The sequence below is a fragment of the Arachis hypogaea genome, chromosome 8 (genome assembly GCF_003086295.3).
Source record: "Arachis hypogaea cultivar Tifrunner chromosome 8, arahy.Tifrunner.gnm2.J5K5, whole genome shotgun sequence".
Classification (NCBI taxonomy): domain Eukaryota; kingdom Viridiplantae; phylum Streptophyta; class Magnoliopsida; order Fabales; family Fabaceae; genus Arachis; species Arachis hypogaea.
Window position 1 is genome coordinate 26,417,348 of NC_092043.1, and position 14,071 is coordinate 26,431,418.

At 36.0% G+C, this 14,071-nt stretch overlaps 2 protein-coding genes across 3 annotated transcripts; one reads left to right on the forward strand and one right to left on the reverse strand.

Annotated features, from left to right (window-relative positions):
* Positions 1–1,968: 1,968 nt before the first annotated feature.
* LOC112706627 (G2/mitotic-specific cyclin S13-7) lies at positions 1,969–5,909 on the forward strand. 2 transcript variants are annotated; one of them, XM_072200928.1, is made up of 10 exons: positions 1,969–2,316; positions 2,405–2,531; positions 2,627–2,669; positions 2,769–2,828; positions 2,918–3,067; positions 3,893–4,018; positions 4,094–4,342; positions 4,425–4,586; positions 4,672–4,850; positions 4,939–5,909. In XM_072200928.1, exons 5-10 carry the CDS (start codon positions 3,032–3,034, stop codon positions 5,087–5,089), a joined length of 903 nt encoding a protein of 300 aa, XP_072057029.1. In that variant the 5' UTR covers positions 1,969–2,316; positions 2,405–2,531; positions 2,627–2,669; positions 2,769–2,828; positions 2,918–3,031; the 3' UTR covers positions 5,090–5,909. The 2 variants fall into 2 exon arrangements, with proteins under 2 accessions (XP_072057029.1, XP_072057028.1); XM_072200927.1 differs by having other exon boundaries at positions 1,969–2,531.
* On the reverse strand, positions 5,343–5,918 carry LOC112706628 (histone H3.2). Its single transcript, XM_025758028.3, has one exon. It carries the CDS (start codon positions 5,809–5,811, stop codon positions 5,401–5,403), a length of 411 nt encoding a protein of 136 aa, XP_025613813.1. The 5' UTR covers positions 5,812–5,918; the 3' UTR covers positions 5,343–5,400.
* Between the last annotated feature and the right edge of the window lie 8,153 nt (positions 5,919–14,071).

Below are 14,071 nucleotides of genomic sequence, written 5' to 3' on the forward strand. Positions count from 1 at the left end.
ACCCAATACATTAACACCCCTAGTCCAAAATATACACTTGGAAACTAAATTGAAGTTTATTTTATACTATGAAAGATTCAATTTATGGAATCAAGGAACAATTTAACATGTTGCATAAATTTATTTGCTCTTTTATTAGTTCTATTTTTTAAATAATTAGTTCTTGCCACATAATATCATTAGAAATTGATTCTTCTATTTCACCTTTATCTATAATGATATTCTTGTATGTGGTGAATAGTAATAAAATTTTAATTCACAATAATTTTGATGGCAATGCCAAAAAAATTATTGTGTAATTAGTGTTTGCTGTTTCATTGTATATGATATGGTAGTTGAAAATAAAAAACAAATATAAAATGTGTGTCAATGTAGATTTCGTTGCTGTTTTTTATTTTATTTTTACAAATAATAGCAAGTTATATAAAAATGTGAAAAAAATAAATAAAAAATATCAGGAAGGAATATATGCAGTAAGTGGTTCAGATTGAACATTGTTTTAAAATGGTGGTAGAGGGTCAATAATTTAAACAAATGAATCATTACATAAAAATGGTGGTGGATGACCAATACTTCCAGCAGATGGAACATTGGTTGAAAATAATGAAAATGATGGTGAAAAGGCAGTGTTTCTAACAAATGGAACCTTGCGTGAAAATGATAGTGGAAGACTAGTATTTTCAATAAAAACAGATAATATTTTTACAGAGGTGATAGAATGACTAATAAAAAAAAAATCATATATTTCAACTTTTTCAAAAAGCTTTCTCAAAAAACTGTTCATTAACTTCTCAGGAAATTAAAAAAAAAATTTAAACAGTATCAAATACACGTATTATAACTTTTCATAATTCAAAAGTTAAAAAATAGCTTCTACTTCTTCAAACGGGCTCTTTGTGACATTATTATGTACTTAAAACTTTTTTTCCTGATGCCATTTGCAAAGAACTTACCATAAGTGGTTTATGTGAAAACATGAAGAGATTTGTTTTTATTTTGAGAATAGGATAAATCAATTTAGATACATCATTAAGTTCGAAAATCACGTACATACGTAAAGAACCGATATGTTTAAATTTTAAAAAAATTAGAAAATTAAATATATTTTTAAATTTTTGAATACTTAAATCTGTGAATTAAAATATCAATAACTTATTTATCCTTTTCATCTATTTTTACATTATTTCGATTATACTAGGGCAAATGGGCTTTTGTTGAAAGTAACAGATTTTATGCTTAATGCAAAATTGAGAAGGAACCAAGATATTTAGTGGTGGAAATTAATTAGAAGAAATACAATGTGAAATTTTATGTCAATTTTTGTTCGTACTTATTATTATTATTTTATTATATAAAAGAAAAATATCTTTCTCCAAAAGTAGTGACATTTCACACGTCATGTAACAATTTCCTCTCTTTTTCAGATAATAACAGTTCATATGTTACGATTTTGAGTGTTGTATTCATTGAGAATATATATATTATGATAATAATGTAATCTTAACAATTGATTCTATTGATATGTGATTCAAATTTAAATTCTAAGGAATCATTCCGATTCAGCCAAAACTCTTGTATGAGAAAGAAATGGATTCTCTACTTAAAATCGCATCCATTTTAAAAGCAAATTATGATTGATTATGATGATACTGGAGTTTCCTTTTCGTTTTTAGTTAAGCACTCCGATTCCCGATCCTATTTGTATAGAAAATTGAAGCTTCATAGTATCGTATTTTGGTTGAATTTCCAAAAGCCACGATGGGCCTTGCCCCGAACCGGATCGGTATATTCTCAAACAAACGAAACAAACAACCTTATTTTATGTGAGAAGAAATAAAAATAAAATAGAATTAATTCAAAATTTTAAAAAATGATTATGTTTATTATTGTAGGGCAATATAAATAATGAGAACACTCGTGCTTAGAATCTCGGATTATAAAATACAGGTGGACGATGGAGAACAACCGAACAAGAGGTTTTATTGATTGCTTTTGATAACTCAAAACAAATGTTAATCAGATATCTTGTTCTCATTCTAAGTGTTTTTTTCCGATATAAATGTTTTACCTGTTTGCATGTGGATTTAAGATTTTTGATGGTCTAACTAAACCCTCTCGTGTTTATAACAAAGCTAAGTTCTTAAGTCCGATCGCACGATTTTGTTTCTAATGTTACTCGTTCTCCTTTTCAATGGTTTTTAGGAAATTCGATGATTGACATTCCTGCATTTAACTGTGGCTTTTCATTTTTATATGATTTAGTAATGGTGATTACCATCAAAGTAACACATACACAATTACGGCGTAGCAGAAATTGTCTGTAACAATTTCTTTCTAATATAATTTTTTTATTTTTTACCTCGCAAGAAACATTTATATCTTTTTCTTTTCGTATTTCTTTAAGGAAAAGGAAAAGGCAAAGCAAAAACAGAGGAGAGAGGACTAGGAAATGGTCAAGTTCTTGGAGATATTGGTAACCTTGAAGTGCTTAAAACTACTGATGGCAAGCACATTTCACGGCCTATCACAAGGTCCTCTCTTTTTTTTTTTTTTTTCATAATTCAGTTTGATTGATCTACCAAAACATACAATTTATTTCCTAAGCTAATTTGCTTATTTCTTGTAGGAACCTTTATGCAAAACTTTTGGCAAATTCACGATCTACTGCAGTAAGAACAAATTGCTCTTTGCTAACTTTGTTAATGATCTTGAATTGAACGTCTATCTATGCATTTGGTTTTCAATGAACTTGTCCATGTGTTCTGTAGAACTTGCTGCCGTATCCAAAAGCCCAAGCTAATGACCGAGTAGCTGCACAAGGGAATAAGGTGCCATAGCATTCTGAAGACACATTCTTATTTCCATTTTTATAATACCTAATAAAATGCACCTTCAACCTAATTATGTTTATTTTCAGAACTTTGTTCAACTTGAATTAGAAAGTACAAGTCTTAACAAGAAACATGGTTTAGAGGAAAACGGTGAGCACGATAATGAAAGAAAGTTTAAGAAAAGATCTTGTAGGAAAGTCATGACTCTAACCGCAGAAATGCCTACACAGAGTAAGGTACTTCACTGTTGTTTACACCTGGATATACATGATATCTAAGGAGTTGAGAATTGCTTGTTTTGTGGTTTGTACTCTTTGAATTTGGAGACATTCATGATGACATTGTTGAAGAGGATGTTCCACAAATCTAAACTCTCCCCTTTTGGGTAGACTTGTAACAACTTTCTAAATAAAACATCATCTACTCACCCACGCCACCATTGCCAATCTTGCTTGCTTAACTGCTGGCTACCCACCCGTTGCTCGCCTCTCACCATGCTGTCATCCACTCATTCCACCGAATCTCATGTTCTCATCTCACCATGCAGTACTCTCTCACCAGCACTGGTCCAACGTGGCAGATCTTGCCTCTGCTTCTCTTAACTAGCAAATCTCGCCTCTCATCCCTGCCCGATCTTTTTTTTTTCATTTTCCTATAATGATCTTTCTATCAAGACTGGACTAATGATCTATTATGTATTTTAGACCTGCTCTAAATCCAATTTGGACCAGAGTTTAGCTTGGCCTAAAAATATTAGGAATTTGCAGATTCAGTATCAAGTAAGGGCCCAAAAACAAAACCAGTTGAAATTATCAAGTCAGCTCAAGGCTAAGCCAAACCCAATTCATTAACACCCCTAGTCCAAAATATACACTTGGAAACTAAATTGATGTTTAATTTATACTATGGAAGATTCAATTTATATAATCAAGGAACAATTTAACATGTTGCATAACTTACAAAGACCAATTTAATCATTTACTCATTTATATAAAATCTTCGGTACACAAGGATCATTTAATCTTACTGCTTTTCATAGATTTCAATTATATTTTGCCCAGGCTGCTAGAGAAGTCTTGTCTAAGCCTGATGAACAGCATGTTGACATCAATGCAGACAATGGTAATATTGATCTGGCAGTGGCTGAGTACCTTGATGATTTATACATATTCTATAAGCTAACAGAAGTATGTAGCATTCTCAACTCTTAAGCTTTGCACTGCTGTATCTATATCCTTTTCTTAATAGAATTTATGATGTAGGATGAGAGCCGAATTTCAAATTACATGAACTCACAGAATGAAATCAATGAGAAGATGAGGTCCATTACCGTGGACTGGCTCATTGATGTGCACTGGAGATTTAACCTAATGCCTGAGACACTCTATCTTACCATAAACATAATCGATCGATACCTCTCGTTGACAGTTATACCAAAAGCAGAATTACAGTTGGTGGGCATTTGCTCATTGCTCCTAGCTTGCAAATATGAAGAGATAGTAACTCCTAAGGTCACATTGCTTCCACCAAGCAACACATTTTGAACCTTTCTACTATTACTTTTAAATTTCAATTTGTTTGTTTCGGCTGCAGGTTAAGGTCTTTGCTAAACTAACAGATGATGCTTACACCAACAAACAGATAGTGGACATGGAAAATGCGATCCTTGAAAAGTTAGAATGGTATCTAACAGTTCCCACACCCTACATGTTTTTAGATCGATTCATCAGAGTTCCTGAGCAGCCAGATATTGAGGTAACATATGTTGAGATTGCACTATTGCAATGCAAATTTGGTTCCATGGTTTCTTTAATTTGATATATTTAAACACAAAATGCAGCTGAAGAACATGGTTTTTTTCCTGGCTGAACTTGGTCTTATGCACTATCAAATTGTTCTGCACTGCCCCTCATTGATAGCTGCAGCAACAGTCCTTGCTGCACGTTATGCACTCAATCGGAATCCATTCTGGACTGAAATCCTAAAACTCAGGACTGGCTATGTTGCAGAACAGATAATGTAAATCTCTGTTTTGTTAATTCAAAGACAACTCTTTAACTTAATCTAAATGAAAGAATGATTAAACACTTGACATCTCTTTTAACAGGGAATGTTCAAAGATGTTAATCAGATTTCAGTCGAGTGCTGCAGATTCTAAATTGGATACCGTGATCCAAAAATTCTCAAATCCAGAGAGAGGAGCTATTGCACTTTTACCTCCGCCAGATCCCAAACACCAAGTCAATAATCTCACCTGAATTTTTTAATAAGTAGTTGCTTTTATCATTTTGGATTTCAGACCTCAAATTTTGATAAGAGTACCAAAGTACAGATTCAAAGATTTCATTTCTTAAGATATTAATACTGTAATTAGCTTATTTTAATAACAAATCATGATATCATATCAAACTTAGATTCTAACTGAGAATATTGCAGGCATATTTTTTAAAATACCAAGTACATTAGTTTTTTTCGGGAGTCGTAATGACAATCATCACAGCATACAAGGGATAAAACGAAAATACCAGATTACTTACTAATTAGAGGTTAATTAAAAATGAAAAGTTGATTATGCCCTCTCGCCTCTGATTCTGCGTGCAAGTTGAATATCTTTGGGCATAATGGTGACTCTCTTGGCATGAATGGCGCAGAGGTTAGTGTCTTCAAAGAGGCCAACAAGATATGCCTCAGCCGCTTCTTGGAGAGCGGAAACGGCGCTGCTCTGGAAACGAAGGTCGGTCTTGAAATCCTGAGCGATCTCCCGCACAAGTCTCTGGAACGGGAGCTTCCTTATGAGGAGCTCCGTGCTCTTTTGGTACTTCCTGATCTCCCTCAGAGCCACCGTCCCCGGCCTGAAACGGTGAGGTTTCTTCACTCCGCCGGTGGCCGGAGCTGACTTCCTGGCGGCTTTCGTGGCCAGCTGCTTCCTCGGAGCCTTTCCTCCGGTGGATTTGCGCGCTGTCTGCTTCGTACGAGCCATTTTCCCTCCAAAAGAGATCTCAAAGAAAGTTGAAATTTGCGAAGAGTGATTCGAAAGAAGTAGCAACTAGCAACACTAGATGGTATTTGAATTGATGCGAAGATCCCTTAGAACTTGAAAGAATATATAGCAGTGAATTAGCGGGAACTTTTTCCCAAGGGGAGCAAAGATTGCAAATGGAGCGTTTTGGATCGTAGATTAAATCTTAATCAACGGTCTCGGTGCATTTTAAATCAAAAGCCTCGGATTACAATCCTTGTGCTTTTAAGGGTTTTTTTTTTTAATCGGAGTGGAGCCAAAAAAAAAATTAGCCAAATTAGGATTCGTACTCGAGTTTTTTTGGCGGAGCGACTCAACTAAATCCATGTGGCGGAAAAGTCATTAATTTTTTGTGAGTTAAATATCAAAATGGTCCAGAATTTGTAATCCAGTTTCATTCTCATTCTTCAATTTAAAATGAAAAAGTATACGGAATCAATAAGTTATCAGCCAAAAATTAAATAAAATCACATTAATTTATATTTTATTCTTAATTAATTTAATTTTTTTAATTTACAATATTTGTTATTAATTGTTGTTTAATTAAAATCAACATTTAAGTGTTATCTTTTCAAATTTGTTCTTAGGATCACGGAGCATAATCAAGCTCGTTTTTTCACACCTCACACTCAAAGTCCTTTTCGTGTTATGCTGCATGGTTTTCTCTTCTCCCTTCATATCATTGATAGCGCCGACCTCCTCTATTGGACCATCCAAGCGCCGCTCCATTCTCAAGTGAAGTATACGCTCCCGATTATTCATCCTATCACGGCGGCTACAGTGCATGGTGCCTCATTGGTTACATCAGCAACGCCAACCTCATCCAGTCAAATAATCAAGAGAAGGGTGCGGTGCAATACTTTTGGAAGAGAGCATCTTCCATGGCGTTTTCAACCCCGGAAAGCGGATCGATTAGTAAATTTATCAATCCAACACAAGACGATGAACAATTCAGCGTGGGTGAATTAATTATTCAAGAGCAAGAAGGGTCGAAGGTATGTTGCATAAGCTTCTCCTTCGTTGTTAGAAATTTTGTAACAATGTGTTATTTGAATGTTTATTATTCATGCTAATTAGATTTTTTTTTAGTTCAAAAAGTATATTTATTTAAAAAATTCTGGCACAATTATATATTGAGATGAGCAAAGTATGCTTAAAAATTGCTACTAAATACTTACCCAGCATCTTCGAATCATAAGAATTGCCATCGTTAAAATATGCTTGACTCCTAGCTTTGTTTTGTAATATTTTTTATGGTTTTAATTGGACTCATTCATTATATAATAAGGAATGTTCTTAACTTGACAATGATTTTTTTCGGTGTTTTTAATTGAAGGTCGACGAAATTACCGATGTTGTTGTAACTAGAAAGGATGAGTTAGACAACGGACACAAGGTTTGAATGTGCCACGTGAATGTTTCTAAGTCATGCTAATTAGATGTTTTTTAAGTCACATTGGACCTTTCACTGTGTTAATTTTATATTATTGACTAAGAAAGAATATATGCTCTTTTTGGTAGTATTTATGCCTTGGCAAATTTTTTATGAGAATAATCTTTGATTTTACTTTTCATCTACTTTCTTAGGGTAGGTTACATCAATTCGGCATATGCTTTCAATATAGTATAACTCTATTATAAAGTGCTTTATGAATCTTGAAATGGTATTAAACCATATAATGATATAAAAGAAAAAAAGTAGAGTGATGATTGTACACTTCACTAAAGTTCAAATATCATCTCTAGATTTATCATCATAGGATTTTACTGGAAATCTTCCCAGTTTATTATATAAAGGTGTTTTGTGATTTGTGAACCTATCAAATGTATTGGTTCCTTATGTGATTAACTCGTTAACCATATAAATTCAAACCAATCCAACATTCAATATATTGCGTTGGGCTAAAGTTTTGGTTAGTATTTATAATGAAACAAATATGTATAATATAGATGTTTTTAAAATTCAAAAAGCTTATTTATTTGAAAAATTCGGGAACAGTTAAATATTTATTTGAGATATTATTAAAGTATGCTAAGAATTTGTATTAAATACTTACTGTGTTAGGGCTAGTTTTAATTCGTATCTAATTTTAATTTTGCATATTGATGTTACAATTGCCTGATCATATTGGTGTAGGTGAAGAGGAAATTTCAGTCATAGGAATGAGTTTTGGTTCGTTGCCTCTCGCACAGAAATTTTATGCAAATTATGTAAAAAAAGTTGAATTCGTTACTAAAATCAGGAACACGAATTTCGATAAGACGCAGAATGAATCAAAGATACCAGTTAATTAATCTATTTACTGCACGCGAGAAGGTTATCAAGAGTCTAGGGTGAACGCAGCAACTCGAGCAAACAGAATTGCAACCACGAGATGCAGAGTAAGGATGTATGTCGTGCTGAACAAGAAGAAGGAAAGTTAGGTTGTGTCTAGATTAGAACTGATGCATTCTCACCCCTGTTCGGCTAAGAAAGTTGTCCACTATCATGAGTACCGATAGCTGACCATGCATGCTAAGTGCGTCATACGGATAACGACGAGGCTGAAATACGACCCAACAAGACGTATCTAGCACTGGCAAACGAGGTTGGTAGGTCCACAAACCTGGATTTTTCAGAAAAGGATGTAATTTCTTACATCACACGCAATCTCCGATGCTCCGATGACAATGAGGACTTCCAGGGGATGATGAATTATTTCGTTCGAATGAAGGAGATCAATCCCAACTTCTGTTATGCCATAGATGTTGACGATGCTAATAAATTTAAGAGCGCACTATGGGTAGATGCAAGGTGTAGGGCTTCGTATGAATATTACGGAGAAGTGATGTCGTTTGACACCACTTACAGAAGAAACAGGTTTGTATACTTATTGGTGAATTACAAGAGCAGTTATTTGTTAAATTTGTCTTGTTGCCTCACAGTTGTTTTTGCTCTTTTCACAGGCATGGTCTGCCGTTTGCATCTTTTGTAGGTGTAAACCACCATGGGAAGTCTACTCTGCTTGGCTGTGCTTTACTTGGGAGCGAGGAGATCCTTAGTTTTGAGTGGGTGTTCATGCAGTGGGTGAGATGCGTCGGGACTGCACCAATGGCGATTATCACTGACCAGTGCAAGGCGATGGCTGGTGCTATTAGGAAGGTCCTACCTGACATTGTCCACCGATAGTGCATCTGGCACATAATGAAGAAATCACAATTCAAGCTCGGTAGATACGCTAGATACGGAGAATTGAATGCAATGATGAATCACATTGTGTGGAATTCTCCTTCGACTGAATCATTCGAGGCTGATTGGGCTGGTTTCATCAAACAATTTAACTTAGGCCACAACAGATGGTTAGCAGGTAGGTGATTGTTAAATTATATCCCGTCTGTTGGTTTCTAGTTGCCTATTTATTCACTTCATGTTATTTTTGCTGCCTTGATTCCGTTCTTATGTTTATGCTAAGAAATGTAGCTGAGTTTTCTACCTTTATAGACAGTGGATGTTCTTTTCAATATATAAATAGATGTTTTTTTTCGTAGTGTGTCTGGATGTTTTTTAATTTATTTTATCAGTGCGTTGTAAGTGAGGTCATCATGTTGTTTATAAGCGGCACTCTTATGTATTTGTTTTTTTTTTTGGCAGACCTTTATGCGAATCGACGGAAGTGGGTTCTAATATTCTTCAAGAGTGAATTTTGGGCAGGCATGAGGAGTACACAGCGAAGTGAAAGTATGCACGCATTTTATGGTGGATACCTACATTGCAAGAGTGGGTTGGTTCAGTTCGTCTATGAATACAAATATGCTTGGAAATAAGGAGCAAAAGGAGCTGGAAGATGATGCTGCAGACTCGAAAGGAGTCATCCCATGTATAAGGAGCACGGGCATTGATAGATAATTTTAGCAGGAATACACCAGTAGTATGTTTAGAACTCTTCAACTGGAGGTAAGAAAAAAATGATTGCGTGGTTTGATTAATTGAACAAAATGGAGATACAATTTCTATTAAAGTGAACGAGCAGAAGGTATTCTGGGGGAAGCCTGTCTACCATACTTTCAGGGTCGAGTTTGACCCTTTGAGTCGAAAGGGTCAGTGCGAGTGCAACAAATTTGAATCCGCTAGTATATTGTGTTGCCACACCCTTGCGGTCTGGTCATACTACAAAGTTGACACAGTACCGAACTGTTATGTTCTTCCTCGATGGAGTAAGAATATCATCCGCAAGCAAACTTACATCAAGAGTAGCCATGACGTGGCTCGGAGTGATGAAAGCAACAACTTGTTCAGGCATCTGTGTTCAGAGTTCTATAACGTTGCGCAAGAGTTTGTTGCTTGTGATGAGGAAGCAGTCATCTTGCGAGCTGTTCTTTGGAATGCAAAGTCCAAGCTGACTAATTACCATGCCAGCATGCGTTCCACTACCGTTGCTGCGTCTCAAAATACCATGCCCACACAGAGCACAGGTGGTGCTATTGTACATAACATACAGGGACCCTCAAGAGTCAAAACCAAAGGACGGCCGAAGAGTAAGAGACTTGGAGCAGAGTTGGACAAGTCAATTAAGAAGTCAATGCAAAAAAGGAAGAGGAAATCACATCCAGTATGTGTTAGAAGCGACGTATATTTTAATTTTTTCTTACGAAATGGTGTTCTTGATTAATGTATGTTGTTCTATTTGTGTTGTGCATCTTGTAGGATGAGGTTGACCTTCAGTCAAATAATGATCATCATGGGTCCCTTAATAAAAGATTTGAGGATTCTACTATGTGGAATTCATCGGATGGTGGCGGATTCATGCACCTGTTGAATTCTTTTAGGCATATATAGTTAGGGTTCTTGGTGTGAGTTTGGTGTCATTCTTTAGATACAACTTAATAAACTATTCCCTTTTCTGTTTTGTCACTTGCAGTTATCCTGTTTTGAAGTATTCATTCAAAGGAACAAAAGCACAATTTTTGTTATCTTTTCCCCATTTATCATTTATTAAGATTTTAAATAAACGAATTGTCACATATTTGTTCGCAAAAATTAAATGGTTTAAATCCGCCTTGAAAACGGACGAAGAGATTCAAAAACAAAACAAAAACAGAACGCATTGACGTCTCAATGAAGTGCTCACAGTCGCCAATGTGTAACACATGAAACAAAGAAATCGTATACGAAACCATCCATTTTACAATAAGAAGAAACATCCGAGTGCCTACCAGAGACACCATCCACTTAAAATCCTACCTTCTGTAGACTGATCATGACCGAAGGCCGTGCAATGCTTTAATTCCCAGCAACTTCACAATTCAAGCATTAGAAAACAGTGATAAAAAAATAAATAACGCCTCCATTTAGTTAACACCACGCTAGTTAATGGACAGAATTGCCACTTAAGCATATACATGAACAAAAGGGTTAGGTACACCGATCAGAGTTGATTCAATATTATCAATATGCAATGCATTGCGTAATGAACTAGTGACATCACTAACTTAGAAACTTATTGCTTGAGAATCCTGAAATAACTAATATATGAAATCTGCTGTCGAGTATCTAACAAAACATGAGCCACTCACTCATCAATGAAGTCCTAACAAGTTCAAATGCCTTAAACATGATAAAACATAAAACAGATCCAGAACCATCCAATTTACAAAGAAAAAGAAACATCTTAATTCCTAGCTCAAGCACCATCCACTCAGAGGTTTTCGATTGATTGTCACCATCAACTTGAGAAAATTAGCAACGTGAAATCCTAAACCTGCAGTGAAAGAGGATTTATCAGGCTCACACGAAACGAGGTTAAGCCGGAAAATGCCATATTAAGCTACATAACTCTATCACAAGGAAATCATAGATGTAGTAAGGCAGGTGTCTATATTGATGTTTTCTTACCTAGTCAAAACTTCTTCTTCCGCTGTCTTCCCCCCTTGTTTGGCTTTCTAGTGGGTAACCCTACACGCTGTAGCATGCTCTTCGCGCTTGGTGCTGTGCAAGGTGATCTCACAGCCTTAGTCTTTTTCCTTGGCTGGTTTCGGCACACATGATGGCTGTCCAATGCCTGCAGCGCCTTTCCAATTTCTGAATTATGAAGACCCATCACTATGTCTAATATGATCTCCCTCCTAAACTCATTTACAACCTCCTGTATGGCAATTACGTATTGGAGGGTAATTTTAAAAATGAGAAAGAAATTGACTAGAAAGGGGTTCAACTTAATTGTTATAACATATTTAAATTCACCTTGTCCCAATGCTGCAAGGGTTTATCTAAACTCCAAAACTGCATGAATTTGCTGACGAATACACCACAATCACAGCTATATGTACAAACACAAAATATTATTTCCAACCATGATATCATTATCAAGTGAAGTGCTATTAAGACTATTGTTAGGTGTATTTTTAATTGACCCGTTATGCTGTTGTGGGACGCTAGGATAGAAACGAGGTAAGCCGTTCTCCATGTGCTTATATGCGGCCATAGAGACTTTCGCCATGTCTTTAATGATTCTCCCCTGGAAATCAGCAACACGTTAGCAATTTTACAGTTTTAATTACTAAGTCTAACGGCAAACTAATTGGGTGTCATATACCTACCGCATAAGCATGTATATTTAATCTTTCATTCTTAGGCTCTCCTGTATTCATACTATCCAGCACCCACAGCCTTTTCTGAGCAATCTCAAAGGCATACAGCTACCAATGACGATCAATACAGACTGGGGCAAACCATTTTGACGGAAGCAGAAATATCAAAGCATTTACATGATCTAGTTAGTCACCAAATAGACATAGTCGCTAAATTTCTAAAATATTTAATGTGTTGCGATACATCCAATGAAATGAAAGCCAATGACATCTCAATTACGTACACGCAAATTCAATGCATGAGATATGAAAACTAAAAACCATATTCAGAACCATCCAATTGACAATTAAAGGAAACATCCTATTGCCTGTCACAAGGAACATCCAAGTAATAAACACGGGGTGTAAGCACTTAAACAAAAACATCAACCTTCAAGCATTAGCCCATACAAGAACCATACAGTTTTTTTCAACTAGCGCATTAACTTACCCATTTTCGCATGGAAGCTGCTATTTTGTCAAAAAAACTAGAATCATCACCGAACTAAGGACCTAGCCCCACATAACTAACGGTGGGAACTTCCCTGAAAGAATCCAAATTCCTCTTTTGCAGCACAGTTTCCTGTTAAAAAGGGACTATTTAGGTTCAGATCTCAAATCATTATTGATAAGAATCCGCAAAATCATGCATACCAAAATTCCTGGAGGAATACAGTAAAAGTCATCCTTAAACCGTAACGATTCTAAGTCATTAAAGGTTCAACACATCTACTGAACAATCTGCATAAAAAAATTTAAAACGCGTTACAGTCATCTGTTTTAGCCACCATATATGTTAAGAAACATATTCATTCTATCAATGTGTTAGTATATTATACTTACGTTGCTGGTGACCCAGTGCCGGGGCAGCAGTGAGCATATGTCCTCTCAGACCAATGATAAATGATGTCTTCCATCATAGGACGCCACAACCTGACTTCGCTCCAACGATCCATTGGCTGCCCATCATCGTACTCGCTCCTCATCATCCTCGTCCAGCATTTGCCCTTTTAGAAGTGGATGCACCTTAATAGGAGTACATTGCATATACTTCTGTTCCGTCTGAGTATTGCCCGGTGAGATTTTCTTGCTTGGTGGGCTAGGAGTCATGCAAGACGGAGTGGCTGGCATCACGGTCTGCAGTGGCCTCGTGTTCTACAGTTGCTCAAAGTATTGCCATATTCGTTCACTCTCGGGCTCTTGGTTCGACAAGAAATTGGGATTACTGCAAGAAACGCAACCGATGTTTGAGAAATGGCAGTTGTATACGGATACAATCCCTAATTCACTAACAAGCAAAATAGACCACAAAATGAAATAGTTTTAATTAGGAGACTTGCCCGTCCAACTCCCATTCTTCATGTTGCACTAGAGCAACGGAGAGTGTTCCTGCATCGGGAACTATAGAGCAGGTGTTTCATGGGTTTCCTTATCTTGATTGAGGTTGCCTTCTGTTGGTTCGGCACTTGGTTTTTGTTGGTCAACTCCCTGGTTATAGAGTCCGCACATCTGCTTTGAAAGAGGCTCATTCTCCTCATCATCATCTGTGCTAATTGGGAGATCCTTTTCGTCATATTTTTTTGGGGTGGACCTACGTAATTGGTCCTTTTTAGCC

What these genes read in the sequence shown, in the direction of transcription:
- LOC112706627 (XM_072200927.1), top strand. Translation starts at nt 3,032, where the DNA reads ATGACTCTAACCGCAGAAATGCCTACACAGAGTAAG. An exon ending in CTGAGCAGCCAGATATTGAG is followed by an intron (nt 4,587 to 4,671) that starts GTAACATATGTT and finishes CACAAAATGCAG; the next exon opens with CTGAAGAACATGGTTTTTTT. An exon ending in TATGTTGCAGAACAGATAAT is followed by an intron (nt 4,851 to 4,938) that starts GTAAATCTCTGT and finishes CTCTTTTAACAG; the next exon opens with GGAATGTTCAAAGATGTTAA.
- LOC112706628 (XM_025758028.3), bottom strand. Translation starts at nt 5,811, where the DNA reads ATGGCTCGTACGAAGCAGACAGCGCGCAAATCCACCGGAGGAAAGGCT.